The sequence below is a fragment of the Lytechinus pictus genome, chromosome 8 (assembly GCF_037042905.1).
Source record: "Lytechinus pictus isolate F3 Inbred chromosome 8, Lp3.0, whole genome shotgun sequence".
In the NCBI taxonomy this organism is placed as follows: Eukaryota; Metazoa; Echinodermata; class Echinoidea; order Temnopleuroida; family Toxopneustidae; genus Lytechinus; species Lytechinus pictus.
The window spans coordinates 1,980,961-2,000,891 of NC_087252.1; the positions used below are offsets into that span (position 1 = coordinate 1,980,961).

At 36.3% G+C, this 19,931-nt stretch overlaps 1 protein-coding gene across 1 annotated transcript; it reads right to left on the reverse strand.

Moving 5' to 3' along the window:
* Window positions 1-270: 270 nt before the first annotated feature.
* Window positions 271-18,946, reverse strand: LOC135154835 (uncharacterized). The gene is made up of 15 exons (XM_064103025.1): window positions 18,832-18,946; window positions 17,277-17,615; window positions 16,565-16,987; window positions 15,893-15,985; window positions 14,811-14,870; window positions 13,876-14,127; window positions 12,014-12,298; window positions 9,945-10,259; window positions 9,700-9,783; window positions 9,040-9,255; window positions 8,494-8,784; window positions 5,934-6,170; window positions 4,797-5,063; window positions 3,643-3,912; window positions 271-1,788 (listed from the first exon to the last, which is right to left on the reverse strand). The coding sequence occupies exons 1-15, from the start codon at window positions 18,893-18,895 to the stop codon at window positions 1,667-1,669; spliced, it is 3,318 nt and encodes a 1,105-aa protein (XP_063959095.1). The 5' UTR covers window positions 18,896-18,946; the 3' UTR covers window positions 271-1,666.
* Window positions 18,947-19,931: the final 985 nt, after the last annotated feature.

Genomic DNA, 19,931 nt, shown 5'->3' on the forward strand with positions numbered 1-19,931 from the left:
TACATGCCAACAAAAGGGGAAGGGGAAGGACGAAAACGAATCCCCCTCACTTCCGTCACCCATGTGGAAAAAGAAAAAAAAGTATCAGAACGTAAAAGAAGAGAGAAAACATCACCACTACTTAATAACTGCACACCCAAGCTAAGGATTCACCAACAATATTTACATGGACACCCATATCCAAAAACAATCTAAAATTATTTTTGTCCATTCATCAAAGTCAGAAACATGCATTTCACACTTGCTACAAGACAAACTTCACAATAAATACTGAAGAGCGAGACAAATTTTGTTTACTTTGATTAGTTCAAATTTTCTTCCAACTGTAATGATATTCATAAACATTATAATACGACTATCTTTTAATATTGTTAAGAAAGATATTGCCATATTGCATTCTTTTAATTTTGGGGGGTCTAAGCTTCCAACATTAAATGATTTACTTCACGAAAATTGAAAAAAAAAAAAAGCGAAACAACACTATTGTTTCGATTTCATATACATGTAGGTCAAGATCAAAACTTGGAATAAAAAAAATTAAGATTGTCAAACTCGTTTCTAGTTATGTGTATGATAAACATATATATAAGCAAAATTGCATCGAAAAAGAAGTATTTGACAATGTATAATTGTAATACTGAGGGGATGCGCATATACATGTTCTCATCTGTTAACAACATTGTTTATATTGTTAGGCTACCCTAGCAATTTTATGATTTTGAAAAAGAGCATAAAAATAGATTCGTAAATATTGTTTCCAGAGACTAGCATTTTAAAGCTCATAGGAACATCTAAATTATATTACAAAGTCCTGTTAAATCAGTTTATCTGTCATTTTTGAGTTATGAAAATAGAAACCACCACATTTACAAGGCGTTTGAATATAAGGTGAAGTAAGTCACATTATTCATAGATTCAATTAAGAAATCTAGATCTAGACCTATACAAAAATCATCAAAGTTTGCACTGCTTCACTTTTGCAGAGAATGAAATGCAAGAGCACAAAGTGAAATATTTTTGGCAAGGACAAAGATCGCTGTCACAAAGATCATCATCTTCAAAATCATCCTCTGTATCTTTTTCACCTTCGATCGCTTGATTGCTAGTGATACGAACGATGTTTGACCTGGCTCTGGGCAGGATGTAACGTTAGTTTGATCCATTCGGATCTTGCCGGTCGGGCTGGGCTCCCGGGGCGCGAAATTATTTTTCCCACCGCAGTTTTCATCCTCTGTATCTTTTTCACCTTCGATCGCTTGATTGCTAGTGATACGAACTCAATTTTAGATAATATATACATGTAGTTCTAAGCCCTTAAGGTATATATGTAACTAATGTAAGGGTTGTAATACTGATGATTTTGAAGATGATGATCTTTGTGACAGCGATCTTTGTGACAACAAAATATGAATATTCATGACTTGCGTCTTCGGAATACGAGTACGCATACGCGTGGACTTCATCATTACAAAATTAATTCACTCATGTGTGGTCGACCGTACGCTAGCGTTCACGTTGCCACGAATGAATCAGCACCCTCAAATTACCGGTACCCTTACATTAGTTACATATATACCTTAAGGGCTTAGATCTATATATTATCTAAAATTGAGTAATTTCATGTAGAATTCCATGAATGATCAATTTGACCTGGGGTCTCTCAGCTTCATTGCTTGTAATAAACAAATGTTTTCATTTGTGACGGATTTTGACTGGCATTATGAGAGGAAGATTGTGAAGGTTTTGTGATGGTTTGTGTAACATTGAAAGGCTTCCTTGCTTCGAGACCTGCAAGCAAATTTAAATAAAAACAAAAATAAATGTTACACTTTCGTTCACGCATGTGAACCCGACAATTTTAATTCAGTGATCATATAAAATCATTTTTAACTTTCTATTGTGGCTTAGTGGATAAGTCTCCAGACTTTGAACCACAATGACCAGGGGTGGTATTCTGAGATCCATTTTATCTCAGATAAAATAAAATATTTTATCTCCGTTAAAATCAGTGAGATAAAATACCCTTAAAATCTCTCCGAATTGGTATTCTGAGAACAATTTTATCTTCATTTTATCTCTGTAAGACACACCTACTTTTTAATCAATATCCAATTAGAAACGAGCTTTTATAGCTCTCTCGTGTCACTCAACCAATTGAAATCCATTTCGCCAGGAGGTGTGGCAAAGGGGTGAGATTCCGTCAATTTATTGACTTCAAATAAGCTTGCACTATACGCTTGCGTGTCTTAACAGAGATTTCTTTTTAACAAAAAGGACAATACTCTCATCTTTTTTCGAAGTCTATATCGCATCTTTTCAAGCATCATTTCAAAGACAATATTAGTCAAGACATGTCTTATGAAATACTTTCCGATTGTACAGGAATAACGTTAAGGGGTTATTCTCAATAAATATATAATTTTTCTTAATTTTAATGTCAACATTTGGTGCTAATTCACCTAGAAATATTGGTGAAATCACCTCGTGGAGATAAAATAGCCCCTACCCTCTTTTAAGTTTATTTTATTTTTTTCTTCAAAGTAAATTGGGCGCAAGCAGCACATCATCCGCGTTGCAATACCCAGATACGCGATAGGTATGTCTACGCAGGCACTGTTCTGTTGCGTATCATCTATAGTTACGCAAGATGAAATTTATACGCAAGATAAAATTGTAAATTTTATCTGAGAAATAAAATGTCATCTCAGAATACCAATTTTATTTTAAGAGATGAAATAAAATATTTTAAAGATAAAATGACCTCAGAATACCGCCCCAGAGTTTTAATTCCACAGTGGTACTCGCGTCCTTTGCAATTAGGCATTCATCTACATTTGCCACTCTCCAACCAGGAGGGTGTTTCATAAAGCTGTTCGTAAGATACTTTGTGCACGACTGGTGATCCTTTCTTGGGCTATTTGATATCCCTGTATAATTGATTTGTGACTTATGAACATGTTCCAGTTGTGCGTACCTTTAAGAACAACTTTATGAAACACCCATCAGGTGTATTACAACTAGGTCATGCCGGTAGGAAGGAATTCCTTGATATTTCTAGTTATTATTATCAATATCATGATGCTGTCTATCTGGGGTAGGTTTCAATAATGTGGCAGTATCATGAGTCTGCGGAAGCAAAGAGAGAAAATGCAGATGTATCGAGATTCCATCATTTCCATGGTTTCTGAACAGTGAAAAAAAAACTATTTACATTAAGACCGTCTCACACTATGCTATCCGCTGCGACGCGATTTTTCAAGAAATCGTATTTTGCATTAAATATGAAAGTTCCAACAAGTACATTTTTTTAATCAAAAGATTGGCACATTGTGAGGAAAACTAAAATCATATTTTTACATTGCGGCAAGCCCTTATGGTCGGAGTAAAGTCCAAATCGGCTTCAAGTCGCAGCCGATGATGACGTAATTACGACTTGAAATTAAATTTGTTTTTATTCGTTCACTCCGGGAGGCTATAACTGGACTTACTTTCCATTTCAGTAGTCTTACCACTATTCCTAACGCTGATACGTAATATTTTATTAGTTGGAATATCCATATCAAATGTTATCACGATTAATTTGAAATTCGGATTGCAACGAATCGCATAGTGTGAGACTGGCTTTAAGCACAAGAAGCTCACCCTTCATGACGGTACCTAACATGACTTCAAGTGAGAAATCAACGAAACCTTCTTTCAAAAGTCGATCACTGAGATGAATGCGGTTCTGCGACTGTAACGGCTTACGGCCAAGTGTGCCAACCCACTCTTCCAAGACTTGCTTGAGATATGATGTTCCTTCAGAGAGTTTGACAGCAACTTCTAGGATTCCAGATAACTTAGTGGCAACATCTATCTTTATTGCTATTTCAATTTCCTTAGGAATACCCTTGTTTTCAGAGTATGCATGTTCTGGATGATGAAAATGAAAAAAAATTGAGATAATTTACATAAAGACGATAATCTAATGATAAACATCATGTTGTCATTTAGATGAGCAAACGAAATCTCACTCGTGCTACCTTTCTAAGCTGTTCTGGTAAAGCAATAGTCCACCTCCTGGACTGTTGTTATTTTGTACGATACGACTACCAAACACATAACACACTACATCCCAGAACACGCATACACACACCCCCTGAAGTGGGTTAGGTGAATCACTGGGTTAGGCCCATGGTTAGGCGAATCACTGGGGGTAAGTGAATCAGTGGAGGGCGTGTGTGTGTTGGTTATGTGTGCGCGCGGATAGGGTTTGCCCCTTTGGTTTGCCCAATCAATAAAAATCGTCCAGGACGTGGACTAGTAAAGCAACAGAGTGCAACAGGGTAAGCATCAGAGTGCCCTATAGTAAACACAGCGAACTAGCAAGCACTACAAATTCCTCAAAAATACATGTTTATCGTGCATAAAATGATGTCATGAAAATAATGAACACATAAATATCATAATAAGAACCAAAACCGCAACTACCATTCCTACTCCATGTTCTTCATGACTCCGAGAGGAAGACCTTCGTGTACTACAGAAAATTACTGTCAAATGATCAATAATACATTCAACTACTGCACCCCTACGAATATTGCAATGATTAACTAAAATTAATAACAAAATATTGTAATCCCCCAAAAAAGTTTTGTAAATTTTAGTAAGATCTACACACTTGAAGACCCCCACCCCCAATTTAAACATGTATACAAACAAACATTGCATATTATCGGAAATTATTTATTAACTTATTTCCTGACTGTTGTGTGTATGTTAATTATTTTGTGACGTTGAATGCATAATCTGTGTACCATCGAACTGGGTCAATTTAGCCGAAAAGTTCCGGAATCCTTCATCATCGAGGCGTTTGCGCAAGAGTAGACGCTGTTCCTCATTTGGTGGTTGGCTTTTCAGTGATTCATTTAAGACGTTGAGGACATCCTCGACAGTCGGTTTGTCCGAAGAGATGTTCTCAACGTCAACAATGTTGGCGAAGTTTAGTGCTTGTAGATGTATGAAAGTGTCTTGAAGATATTTGCTGACATTTCCACCCTGCTTTCCACTGCGACGAATGTCACCTGAAGATGAAATATAAGACTGGATTTAAAAGAAAACATATATATTTCGAAAAATATTAGCGTTGTGCATAGTTCGGGTAGGTCTTTAACCTTTCCTAATTTTTCAAATGTGGCCCATTCCAAAGATTAATATCAATAATGCAGGTGTGTTTTGGTTAAAGAATAATAACGATAATAGCTTTTTTTATACAGCGCTTTCCCCATAATGGCTCAAAGCGTTTTACAGTACATTATTACCCCCTTAATTGGATTCATTTCAATCCCGCACGAAAGGGGCACAATTCCACTCCCTGGGGGAGCATTCCTTGCATTCATCAGAGTCTCATTAATGGCGCTGGCTAATTCAAACATACAATAACCTTTGTATCCTACCGGGTACCCATTTAGCACCTTGGTCGAGAGCGACAGAGTGTGGATTCACACCTTGCTAAATGACGCTAGACCGCGGTGGGATTCGAACACACGACCCTCTGTTTATTTATCTATTATTTATTTATTTCGTTTTATTTACCCAGGGTATCAGTTGACTAAGCACTGTTTTTCTTGGGGGCCCTGCATACAAGTAACAAATACAATAAATACAAACAATGAGAAGTATTAAACAAGGAAGAAAATATGTTCAAAGAGACAAGCAACCTGCAGGACATACACACAGACATACTGAAATACATGTGTGTATGGAGAACAAAAGTCAACATATTGTGCATATACAAATCCATTATATTCCCTATGATCATATGTTTATTGATTACTTTTGTTTTTACTTGATTGCTCGTCCCTGGAACCAGTCAGATAGGGTTAGTTATTTTTAATTAAAAGGTGAGAGTCAGAACCAATACACCACGGCTTTTCCAGAAAGGGAAATATCACCTGTAAGAATGCCAAGCGCCACTTCTTTCTCTAGAACAGGATAAACCGCCTCAGCCAGGGCTTTTCTCCAATTGTATGTTGGACATTTCACTAAGGATCTCCAATACTTCAGCATGTCCATGGTGTTTGTTACTGTGCTGATTATTCCCAAATTCTCACGAATTTTGATGCGGTTCGCCTCCTTGGACCCTTCTCCAAAGCTGACGTCATACAAATCAGCCTGGGACAATTCATATCCTATAAAGAATGAACAGAAATGACATAATTATCATACTGCCACACACATTTTATCTTCATTTAATCTGATGAACATTCTCTGTGAACCTGGGCTCCAGAATTAACTACAGCATATACAGGAAGAGTCCACAATCATGACAATCGATCGAAAAATCAAGTTAACTTACGGCAGCTCTATGAAACGGCCCGCGATATCTATCTTCTTAATATTCATGATTCTTAAATTTTTGTTCAAAAAGAACACATTAAAAAACGATTGGTGATAAAAAAACGTTATTTGTTACTGGCTTGATAAGAAAGGGGGAATAACACGAGTTTCAGAAAAATGGGTGAAACCCCAAACAAAACACAATACCTCCTCCTCCGAAAAAAAATCAGATATGAAAAAGTTCAAGTTCATAATATGGTTTGGACCAAAATGAAGCTGATGCTTGAGAAGATTACCCCTTTACATGAAATAGATAACGCAATGCATATAAAACAATGAAAATAAAGAATTAGAAACAAGTAATATATAAGGGAAAACATAAACACACATTAAAAAAATCACATACGCACACGTAGAAATATAGAAAATAGAAAATAAAAGAAAATCACAGATATCTGATCTGGGAAATGACATTTTTTGATAGTTACCTGCATTATTAATGTTTTTGTCTACCATTCTCTTGCATAAACGAATTATGGATTTTCGTGTTTTTTAGGGAGTGTGTTATGACTTAACTTTTAAACAAATGCAAAATTCAAATGAGCAAAGGACTCGAAATGAAGAAAAAAAAAAGAATTGTTTGCATCTAATTCGGAAGTTGTTAATGTATTTTTTCTCTAGAAGCATATTTAAAAAGAAGGAAATAAGTTTTTAAATGATTATATTCAAATTATATTCAAAGGGCAAGTACAACCTCCCAAAATATTGATTTGAATCAATAGAGAGAAGTCAAACAAGCATAACACTGAAAATTTCATCGAAATCGGAGATAAGATAAGTTATGACTTTCAAAATTTCGCTTGTTTTCTACAAAACAGTATTATGCACAACTCAGTGACAGGCAAATGAGACACTCGATGATGCCCCTCAACCACTGTTTCTTTTGCTTTTAAATGTTTAAATAATAATAATAATAATAATAATATAGGTATATTTATCCTGGGAAGCCACTTCAGTTTCGCAAACTGTTCTACCAGCGGGCCCTGCTATTAATCCTATCTTTAATCCTATCTTAAAGGGGGAGTGAATTGTGTGCGGTCTCTCATTGATTGTGTGTTATAGATACATAGGCCCGTATTCTGAAGTCGGGTTTAACTTAGACTCAGGTTTAAAGTTGTGGTTTAAGTATGGACAGCCAATTGTTACATAATCACTAACAGTAGATATATCATACTTTCAGCTCATTCGGCTCTCAAATCATTCATAATTGTGTAGGAAGTATAAATAGATGATTGTCTTCACCATCGATGAATCAGGAAAGAGCACAGTTAACATAAGAAACATACAACTAAATAAAAATTTTGGTACTTTTTGCTTCCCATACTTAAACCACATCTTTAAACCTGAGTCTAAGTTAAACCCGACTTCAGAATATGGGCCTTAGTCTTTAATTATACGTTTTTAGATATCTACCAATACTACAGAGAATAAATTGATCTATAATTGTGTTTGTATAGAGAAACTAAAATGTTTTGAGAGGAAAAGTAATTGTTCCGCTACTTGGTAACATAATTATTGCGGTGTAAATATATTGAGGAGTTAATAAGCATGTCATCATTCAAGTGGATCTATATTACTAGACTACGCTAGCATTATGGTGTGAAATGGTGTGTGTGACCGGTGTGTTTGCTCAGTTGGTAGAGTGTCCGTCTCGCAACCGGGAGGTCGGGGTTCAAACCCCGGCCGCGTCAGACCAAAAGACGTTAAAAAGATAAGAGTTGCTGATACCCTGTTTGGCGTTCAACTATTAAAGGGATAGAGCCTCGTCGATCTGGCGCTGCACAGCGGCTGCCTAGCTCACAATCTATTGGGCAAAGCAAATTTTCGGAGCATTTCATTTTATGTTTATTTCGAACAATAAATTATGGTGTTTTTTTTTTAACTGGCCAGGTATATGAGTAGTTGAGGACTCGAGATAGCGCTATTTGTTCTTATTTGCTTTAATTTCACATTTTACAGATTTATCACTTGGTAATGAGGAGAAAATTAGAACATTATATAAAGGTAAACGAAAGAAACAATGAGTGGATGATGCCATCAGCCCCGTCAAGTCCCTTTCGTTTGATTGAATTGAATCTGCACGGTATAAGAAAAAGAAAGGCTAAAATTGATTACCGTAATTCAGCAGAAGACTTATTTCTGGAAACCCGTGTTTGAGAATATCACACAGTTGACGTCTCATGCTTCTGGTCGTCTCGTCGTTTCTACAAATATTTTTCATGACTCCTATTGTTCCTCTGGACATGTTAGAAGGAGTCAGATATAGTCTTCTGTATGATCTTAGTTTATCTTCGGATATGCCGAGGGCCATAGCTAATGGATACACGTCTGTCATCAAGAGACGAAATGCTATATCAGCCAGTTCAACGAGATATAAATCTTCCTTGTTTTCCAATGGGACTAGACCTGCAAGACATAGACAGATACAACCCCCAAACAATTCCAAAATTTTAACCTCAATTCCTTTTTTCATGATGGAACTACGGTGTACTAAAAGTATTATGAATACGTGTAATGATTTATACAGAATAAAGTGAACAATTCAAATTCATTTGTTTCACATTAATCTAAGTTTGAGACTTTGTGGAAAGACCTTGATCGTTTTTGTCTGTTCCCAGCCAGTATGATCATGATGTTATATTCTACCCTGCCTTACCTTACCTTCCTTTCCAATGGGTTTCAACTTTGCCAAAAGTTTTTCTCGACAGTTTGCCTTTTGATCTGCCGCTTGTTCCTTCTTCATCCAAGTTTTGATTGCAGTGAAGCAGTAGTCTTCTCCTTCAAGATCACCGAATAACGTAGTTCGTTCGTCTGGTTCAAGAAACCTTGTGATACTTTGTATTTCGCCATCACTCACATTGTTCGCGGGAAAGACCTCTGTAACAATTCCAGTAATAGATCACAGAAAATATAAAGAATTAATTACTTATCCTCCAAATATATGCTTTAAAGAATATAAACAGAGGCAGAATATAAGAAATTTGACAAACTAATAAAAATTGTGAGATGATAGATTGTGCTTTCGATATAATTATTTTAATACCTCGGTCACATTTGCTCTACGGCCATGCCTTGGAAAACAACCGTTTATTCACTTTTATTCAAACCACCTACATGTAGCTTTTACAAAAAAAAAAATGTTGAAACGGCTGTTTTTGACTCGTCGTACGGCTGCCGTAGAGCAAATGTCACTGAGGCATAATGAATGATTTTGAAATATATAACATGGATGAAAAGTGTCAAATGCTGGTGTAAGTCATCTGAATCCTTTTTTGGACAACTGAAGATAAACAAATGTATTTCGTACAATGGTATACATACCTTCAGCATGTTTAGTATTATGTGCCTGTTTAATGTCTTTCTCGCGTTCCAGTATTAAATAACTGCTATATCCGACCAAATAACCTACAGAATAAAGAAGTACAAAATCAGTACATTATTGTATAAGTACATTTGTTATTTACTGTTTTTGATACAATTTAAGTAGTATGAGTGTAGCTGATCGGCTGACTCGTATCAAATATCAAACCAAGTACTTGAAAACCTGAATCTTCAATGTAACATACCTTTTAGATCAGAGCGTCCGATACTAATTGCTGCGTGATCTACTTCATATCTCCTGCTAATAGCATGGCTAATTTCCAGACTACGCTTTTCTTCGGTTATATCTTCTTCACTCCTCTCTTGCTCATTTTCCTCATGGCTAAGCCAATCGCCGATCATCGACTGAGTTTGAAATACGTGTTCATTGTTTTCATCGCTGATGGTGGCGATCTTCCCAGTGGTCAGTTCAAGGGCACTTGCCAAAATGTGACAATGCCTACCAGTCAGCTTCGAGGTGAAGTATTGTAACTCCTGATTTGATATGGGTTGATCAGGTACTAGAGATACAAATAAATGCGATTAAAATACAAATTAAAAGCCCGATCTGTTTAATTCCAGAATTAACGGTGTCGACATATAGTCAGAACATAAATAAACATGAAGGATCAGGAACTGTCGTCCATCTTACATCGCCCTATCAAGGCCGCCGTCCATCTTACATCGCCCTATCAAGGGGGGGGGGGGGGCCTCAACGAATAGCGCATTATTTTCGCCGCACAATGTTCTTTGACCGCGCCGCTCGCTGCCTTTTTAGTTTTAGGTCTTGCGCATCTTTTCAAACGATAAAAAAACGACGCCCAGGTACGCGGCTCCGTAATTATGCAAATTTTTTGTAAGTGCATGTTAGGCCAAAAATAGACAGGAATAACCGTCGTTTCTGGGGATTTATTCAACAATTTCTGACATTTTACTGTAATCCCCATTTACCGACGGTAGGGTGTACTTGTGGGCTCGCATGTGTTCTCATTCCCTCCCTTTTGTCAATTCACAGTCCAAAGTTTGATGTAATTTTACACATCGAATTTACAATCTAAGGATGTATAAACAACAAACTTTTAAAACTTCATGTTTTAACATTTAAATACTTTAAACGATATAGATGAAAAAGGCATGAAAAATATACTTTACCGATGTTTAATTGGGTTGAACACGATAAAAATGGTCAAAATGGCAGCCAAACTATAAAATATTTACAAACGAACGTCAACAATCACGAATGTGATATCGATATTGCTTTCGATATTATACGATCTGCTCCATATGCGAACGAAACCGAAGATAAACGATACTAGTTATACTAGTACTAGTACTAGTTATAATCGCGATATATCGATTCGAGACATTACGTTAATACGATAATGACGTCATTCAAGATGGCAACTTGCAAGAAAAACCGTCAGGTCAGGTGAAAATGTCTTAGATGACAGATTTCTCAATCATCCAGAGGATTTTTTTCAATAACTCCGGCCCAAGGTATGCAATTACTTAAGTTATTTATACTTACCTGATAATGGAAACCATGAAACTTTCAATTTTGCTTAAAAAACAGTTTTAAATCGCGTTCTATAAAACGCTAGTTCACTATACGTTGGCTGTAGGTACGGGGCCCCATCCCCTTCAGTCTATGTATGGTGAGTGGAGCCAACGTAGTTCAGCGGAACAACCAAAATACAGAGACTGAAGCTTTTGGTCTAGGCCAAAAACTGCTAAAAATGTGATTTCGTGTACAGAGTCAAAGCAAATTGAGTTTTCAGCTAGAAATCATAAAGTATGACTATAATTAGTTTTGCTGGTCTAAATGGATTTATTTATGCTGTTTATGATCTCAAATTAGTACTCAACAAAGTTCATTGAAAAAAGGAAAAGAAAATTGTAAAAAACAAAGAAAGAAATTACAAAGTGCAAACAAACCCATATAATACATACGAAATTGATCTACATCGCATTTTTTTCCAAATGAATTCGCTAAGAACGACACAGAGTTTTTATACCAACAGTTAAATATTTGGAGCTTTATTTACAGCGGAAAATGTATGACTTTGCATACTAATTTTGCATAAATTAGCATAATCACTAATAGCAATGAAATAGATTACTATTTATTTTGTGTACATTATGTCACAGACAACCTGCGTGCCAATTTTCGGCGTGATCGCGCGATCCGGGCCATATGATCTCCTAATATACCCCGGCCTAGATCATGTAGATATGGTTAAGGAAGATCAATTTCCAGGGAAAAGGTCAAACTCACCACAAAAGAAAGTTCTGTCGACTGGCGTGCATTCTGCTTTTTCGAGAGCTAAACTCAGCAATGAAACTGGGTTTTCATCAAAACGTGTACTGGCCCACTTCTTCAATTCTTCCAATTTTTTCGGTATCAGCTCCGATATCCTTTCAGTGTCCTCAGTGTCCGTTGGATGGCGATAATGTGTGATCTCCGAGAGAAAGGTATTGATTTTCACTTGTTCGCCAATGTGCCACAAAATGTGCTCGAGCATTCTTTCGGAAACCATGACCGTCGACTTTGTCCGTACATCTAGAAAAGGCAAAAACTCTATATCAGAAAAAGGTAGGTAGATGCTAAAAACATATACTTCTACGTAAAGACCGACCTACAAATTCCCCGGAACGTCGCAGTTTCTCTCCTGTTCCTGCTCTGTAACTCCACTCGCCGTCTCAAGCTAACCCAGTCAGTCCGCAAGCCCTTAAAAAGTAGCTTCTTTTATCCAAGTGATATTAATGACAAGAGGGTTTTTGCATAGTTAATGAGCTTGGTGCGAACCAAAACACCTCTTTTTATTCGGCCATTGCTGCTCTAAATATTGACCAAATTTCATGTTTTTGGTATGTTTGTAAAGAAGAAGAATCATTCTTTTAGGTCATGTGTTTGGATTTTTAAAAGAATGTTGTAATATAGGAAAAACTTTTGATCTAAAATATGAAAGAAATTTTTTTTTTATGCAACAAAAGTTGTTGTTTTCACACTTAATTTCTGTTTGGGCACAAATGATTTTTAATCATGATAAAGCTGAAGATCTAAGCTTTAATATGATATAATTTTTATAAGAAGATGTATTTTAGATGGGTCAGCAGCCAGCTTTTCATAGGCCAAGTACATTTTGCAGCTCAAAAACAAGAATACTGCGCTCTGATTGGTCATACAGACCACACACCCACGCAAATTCCAATGTTCCCCACACTGGGCCTCTGCAAGGTCACTCACCATGTGGTAATCTCTTCAAATTACCCGCGCCTGTTTGTTTTGAAAACAGTATTCAGCCAATCAGAACTCTGGAATTGATGTTACTCAGAAATTTCAGAAATCTCGTCTTGCATCTTGATGGAAATAACTGGCTGCTGACCCATCTAAAAGATGCCACATATCAAGATTGACATTGTAAGAAAGTATAGAGTTTGAGCTTTCTGATGATATAAATAATGTTGGTGCCTAAAACACAAAATGTTGCACAATTTGCATGTGAAAACAGAGGAAGAAAATTCTGTTTGATGCATCTTTTCAGGTAAAAAATTCACTTATTTATCAAAATATTTCATTCAAAAGAAATGACCAATATAAAAGGGTAACATTTACTCTTGCCCATGGTACAAAAATAATCAATATTACTAAAGGTGAAAGTGGTTCAATTCTTTGAGAAAGAAAGTCTCACAATTCACGAGATTTTGCAGGGACGAGCCACGAGAGGACTTGGATAAATCTTGCTCATTTGCTCATTAACACAGGGGCTTGCGGACTAACTGAACCCCTCAAACTACTGAAGTCTCTTAACCTTTCTGGTTTACAGTCCTGTTAATTACTACTCTAAATTTTTGTAAAGGATGCTCTACTTTTTCCACTTTTTCATCTCTCCATTTCTCTTCTACCTCTATCCACTTTTGAAGTCCTTGTACACGATGTACCGTCAACCCCTCCCGCAATCCTCCATACTTTATTATTATTATTACTTATTATTTGTACTGCGCTGTACTTATTGCTGTACTGCGCTGTACTGTACATATTATTTGTACCATACAACTATGCAAACCTTGAAACATCAACCAAATCGATTTTTTTTTTTTGGGGGGGGGGTTATTACTTCATAATGCAGTACCTACCATAAATTTCTTTCCACGCGTCAGGGTATTTAGCTTTTTCTAAAGCTGTTCTCAATTCCTGCGCTAGGTCGTATTCATCGTCGTGTGCCTTGCCCGCTTTCCACTGACACAAATGTTTGTAAGCATGCGGGAGTGTGAACCCATGTATCAGTTTCCCGATACCTAGCTGTTCAAAGGTATCATTCAATTTCCCCATATCAGACATGGTTACTTTAGACACCATCATCCAGAGCTCGTAAAAAGACAGTTTTCCTAAAATAATGAATGTGGGAATAAATGAAAAAAAAGTTTTTGGCAAGTCTGTAACTTAGACAAAAAAAAAACCCATGCAATTCTATAATAATCATGATCAATTCCATTATTTGTAGATGCTGTTACCAGGACTAGTCACCTAACTGGTTAATGAATACAATTGAAGAAATGAGGCCAAGTTCTCGAAGTGATCCTTTCGCTTCTTTCATCTCTTCATTAAATTAATTTTGACAACTATTAAAACACTTCATCAGTAAATTTTTCCACATTTATATCCTTGTTTTGTAATCATAGGTTCATATGCATTATATATATTATATACATGATTAAGCTAGTTCTAGTTAATAACTCTGATGTTAGAATGTGTAAAATGTGTTTGACCTTTAATTTTCTTTTTTATCGTATACTCTTAAATTATTGTTTTTTAAGGAAAGACTTGTAAAAAGGGAGTCAATATAATGCCACCATTTCAATAGGGCTATTGAGTTTGTCGATTAATCGATTTTAATCGATTAAAAGATCACTCAAGGTTTACATCAAATATACCGAGGAAAATGCAAAACTTACAACCATTAAAAAATGTGGTTGGTCCCATTTCTTAATAGCAAAGAATGCACTTATCAAAAGGGTAAGGGACGTGTGTAGTCATCCCCTTAAATCCTTAGACTTGACTGTGATAATACCTTTAATTTCCTTAGTTTCCATAAGAGGGTAACCTTCCTCTATGTCATCGTTACCAGACCCTGTTACGGGGAAGATACAGAGACATTTGAAATAAAATATAAATGTTAATACATGTATCAAATGCAGTTCTAAATTACAGTAAATCATTGTTTTATTCCGATAATGCCAATTTCCCGAAAGCATATAAGCCATGTACCTAGCACCTTCCGAAACGGCACACAAGGAAAAGATTTTATAAGTACACGTTTGTACCTTCCACTATTCCAGATGGATGGTCACAGAATTACATCTACAACATGACAACAGACGTGCAAGAGCGACAAGGTGCATATAAAGGTGCTTGCAGTATTGGTAGCAACGTTTGAAAATGCAAAACATATTTTTTCTAACGTTTTGTAGAGCCTGCATCCATTCTGTTCATTCTTGAATCTTGAATAAATAATCCCTTCTGCAGCTCATACTGGAAGCTAAACTGGGTGGGTGCATGTGCAGTCAATGGCCGACAGTGACGTTGGAGGTTATTTACTATAAAAAGTGGAGGTGTGTGCAAGTAAAAACATGACCATTCAGTTCACAATAACCGGAGTCCAGCAGGTGGCTGCACTGTTAGAAAATAATGAAAGAAGTTCATGCAGCAGAGTCTCGAGAACACCTGTTATCTTACCAGATCATGTACAATTACAGGAAATTGGTATTTGGTGTATGGAACCTTACAAATTTCCTTTAATAAAACGCCCTTTTCCCCTTTTCAAACAGACCTGGTCTGTTAGATTGCAGAAAAAATTCATTTTTTAATGAATTTACAGAATAATTATGTTATTGCTTTCTGCAACATCTTTTTTTCCCTATAAGATCAGTTTTTTTTATACTTCTGATAACTGGGAAGGCAGCCGCCTGGAAGATATAGTGAGGGAATGTGTGTTGATAGCTACACTTCTCCGGTAATAATTTTATTAGAAATATTCTAATCATGTGTATTTAGGTGAAAATCACACACACACACAATCTATTCAAAATGTTATATATGCAAGATTTATTTACACCACCACACCTTCCTTTTATTGATTTCTGAGTTACTTACCTTTACTAACTTTTCTACGATGCCTTCGTAACCAGATCATGAATATGGAGGCACCAATTACTGTCACGACTCCTAAACTCGCTAAAGGTATTACTGTTAGAGGAATAAGATATTTAGATATTAACATCACATTCTTCATTCAGTCACAAAATGACAGTAATTTGAATAGAATAAATCGATAGTATTACATTCTTGTGAAATGTAATCAGGGGTTCTTAATTTTATTCAGTGTATATTCACATCGATCATAGACACAAGTGCATATAGGACTATATTTCATAAAGGGAAAGAGCAATCGACGTCGGAATAGGCGGATGATAAATGTTACGCGTAACAACACAATTCCAAGCTCAAAGTTTGCATCAACCATTATAACAATACATCATGTTTTAGTCTGATAAAAACGGCAAATTAGCGATATAATGGTTTCTGTTAACTGATTATCGATTCCACAATCACACGGAAATACAAAGCTTTATCTATTGAAAACATATAAAAAAATAATTGTCATCTTGTTCATAGGTTATACAATTGCAGATGAAACTAAAAGGAAAATTCTCGATATCTCTGTGTCCATTATTTTGTTGCAGAAGAAACAAATGACGGTGAGAACAAACATAATAATTATGATGATTTTAATGATATCATGCTGATAACCATCATCATCTTTACCAATAACCATGAGGAGGTTTGTTCCCTTTGGTGGCATTGTTGTCATGGTTGTTGATTCTTCGGGAGCCGAAGTTTGTTCTTCCGGAAGCCGAACAAATGCTGTCACCGCACGTTCCTTGTGTTGTCCAGGTATGTCTGATGCGACACACACGTATGGCATTTTACTTGGAACTGCACTTATGGAAACTGACTTGCTTCTGGTTTCATCGTCATTGATCCATTCTTTCGTCTCGGATGAAGCAATTTTCTCAGTCCCGTGCAAAAAGAACAGGCTCAGTTTGGGGTAAAAACCAGAAGCATAGCAGTTGAGGTTTACACGGGGGTTTACATTGGTAAGTGTGGTAATGGAACAACCGAAGTCTTGAACAATCGAAGACGAGTCATTGCACTCCTTAATGGCCGGGTAAGGTTCTGTAGGTGGCTCTGTGAAAAAGAATTGACCAATCACATGACCATTATAACGCATGATGTACTATCATTGCAGGTATAACCCCTACCCGAAAGAAAAATCCCCGATTATTTGTTTTCTTTATATTTTGTCCGTTCAGAACGGTTACCTAAGGACAGATTACGTTTACTAATATGAGAAACAGGTACCATTACAAGACCAAAGTCAACATACTTATGATAAATAGACGGGGAATTGCTTATGCCCCAACAAAATAAAAACATCACTCAACTTTGTGAGATAAAGTATCAATTTCTATCTTACCTACTACACTCAAGTCAGTAAAATTGTGGATAAGAATCCCGCGGTAGTTTGAAACTCGACATATGTAGCGACCCTCATCTTTTATCTGGGCTTCTTTGATGATCAGGGAATAGTTATTCGCTATCTCACATGAATTATCATCAGCACAAAGACCCGGCCATATCTTATCGTCCATCCATGTGACCAGTGATGTTGCTTGCTCTGGGTCGTGTCCTTTCTTCCAGTAAACTGCTAAAGGTGCTCTGTAGAACCTACAGTCCAAGACGGCAGTGCTTCCTCTTGGTACGGTTTTGAGGAGATCTGTGTAGACGACACCATCCTTGATATCTCCCATGATACCTACAAACACCGCAAACAAACAAGGTACAATTTCAAGAAGTAATTTTTATGTGATTTTTACTTGCAAAAATTTGATCAAGGCAAACCAGATATTAAGGTTTTAGCAGTTTTAATTTACAAAATTTCCATGAAAATATTCAAAAAGATGTACTGGTACTACCAGGCATTCTACTATGAAATAATTGAATCTGAAATATGTCAACCTTGCAACTTCTATTTCCCTTGCTAAATGTTTACCCTGGAAAATGTTTCTTTTGAAATGATGATACACTGCTTCAATTTTGGTTTTACAATAACTGCGATAACTGGTGATGCACCAGTTTAATAACGTAAAATGGTGTTTCAAAAAGCTCCTTGTTAGTATATAAATTTCACACACACACACCCTCACCCATACACACACCATGCACGCACCCTTTCCGTCCAACACACGCAAGCGCGTGCACACACACACACACCCACATATACCAGTTTGTTTTACTTTTTTTTATTCCCGTAAAAAAAACATGGTTGCCCGCAAATCAGCGTTTAGCTGTTTTTCAGCGAGGCCGTATTAAAGAAGAACAGTACAATAATACAAAAAGTGATGAAAAACTAAAAAAAATATTGAAATTTAACCAAACAAATATATCATGACAAAACATATACGACTTTAAAACATAAACATATATAAGTTAAAAATAGAAGCATTAGCAAACATAAGTAACAAATACAATATAAGTTGCAGTTCCAAAAGTGTTTGAAACTTGGACAGAGCAGGACATATGAATAAATAATTATAATAAGTAGAAACTTGCTGTGAAAAAAATGTAAATCAAGCAGGCGTCACATTACATGCTTATGGATGACATCGCATTGTGGTAAACAGTTTGTAAGAATAAACCAATTATCTTTGACAGAGTTAGCCTTTAAACGTCGGTTACCTCTTTTGAGAACACGTAGATGAATCATACTGACATAATCTTTTTTTTTCTAAATTAAAAAAGGGGGTAAAAAAAAACTTTCACAAACATGGCTGTTTGCACTACCAGAAAGACGAAGTTATCGTTACTGTAATCACATCGTATCATGCATATAAAATGGGACCCATTCTTTTGTAGCCAGACTCTATTCTACCAACCCCCGATCTCCCAAACATTCACCCAGAACTAGAAGAGAAAGGCCATTGATATTCTACTTTCAATTAATAGTTTGGGAAATCGTGATTAACTCTTACCATGAATGCAGCATAGTATCATAATGATTGCCATACGAGGCCAAACAAGTAGTCGACCCTCCATGTTGCCTCTGAGAATGTAGTGTTCGTCCTGTATTTATTCTAGTTGACTCATAACGGGAATAAGATTATATTTGTCTATTCGCATTATTTGATTACTCCTTTCAAAGTTCTATGGGGCGGTGTTCCCATAAAGCATTATGTGGCCCACCTTTTGCTCTCGGGGTGTGATTTTACTGATGACCTTTTATTGCTTGTCAAAGAAGTTGAAATTATCATCTTGACTAAAATGATTGAAATGAGCCCTACGAAATGTCTTGAGTGGTGTTCTTCGAGTAAACAAATGAATACATTCTTAAAATTTTGGGCAACATACTATCCACACAACAATTTGTTAAAAAATTATCAAACTCTGGGTAGTTTTCAACCAAAACTTTGTAGTTTTCACCCAAAGCACATATTATTGGTTTAAAACTACCCAGAATTTGATAAAGTTTAAACCAATTGTTGTGTGGACAGTATGTTGCCCAATATTTTTAAGAGTACATAGAGAGGATAAACTGCCACCACGGGCCCGTAACACAAAGCTTAGCAATGATCGTAGAATATCTTTACGATTGATTGCATTGACTACAATGTACAATCAATCTTGAAAATCAATCGTACGATCAATCGCTAACCTTTGTGTTACGGGGCCCCTGTGTATACCCACTTTGTCTAAGTTATGTTTGGCCTAAATCCACAGGGTCTAAAAGTTTATCTACAGACAAATCGTGTATAAAACATTTGTTCTTGTTGCCGTTTAGCTCATTAAAAAAATTATCTATGTAGACTACAACACGTATCCGATTAATCTACACCACTTATGCGATTAGACGATCTGTGTATGGACAAATCATAGAGTTACAGAAGTAGTTGGGTTAGTACTAATGTAGTAAAATTCGTGGTAGTCGGTAGTAGTAGCATCAGTAGGAGTGCTGAATTTTCTAATTCAAATTTTAACTAGACAAATCATCAATCCAAAGTGCAGTCACTTCATTTTTTAGTGTGTGAGAGAGGGAGACAGATAGGGAGAGAAGGGGAGAAAGGGAGACAGAGAG

Bases quoted from the DNA above. Each gene is read 5' to 3' on its own strand.
- LOC135154835 (XM_064103025.1), bottom strand. From the start codon at position 18,895: ATGGAGGGTCGACTACTTGTTTGGCCTCGTATGGCAATCATTATGATA. The intron at 12,299-13,875 runs GTAGGTACTGCA...TGCCTTTTCTAG, and splicing joins CGCGTGGAAAGAAATTTATG to ATGTACGGACAAAGTCGACG. The intron at 1,789-3,642 runs GTGAGCTTCTTG...ATTTGCTTGCAG, and splicing joins GTTAGGTACCGTCATGAAGG to GTCTCGAAGCAAGGAAGCCT.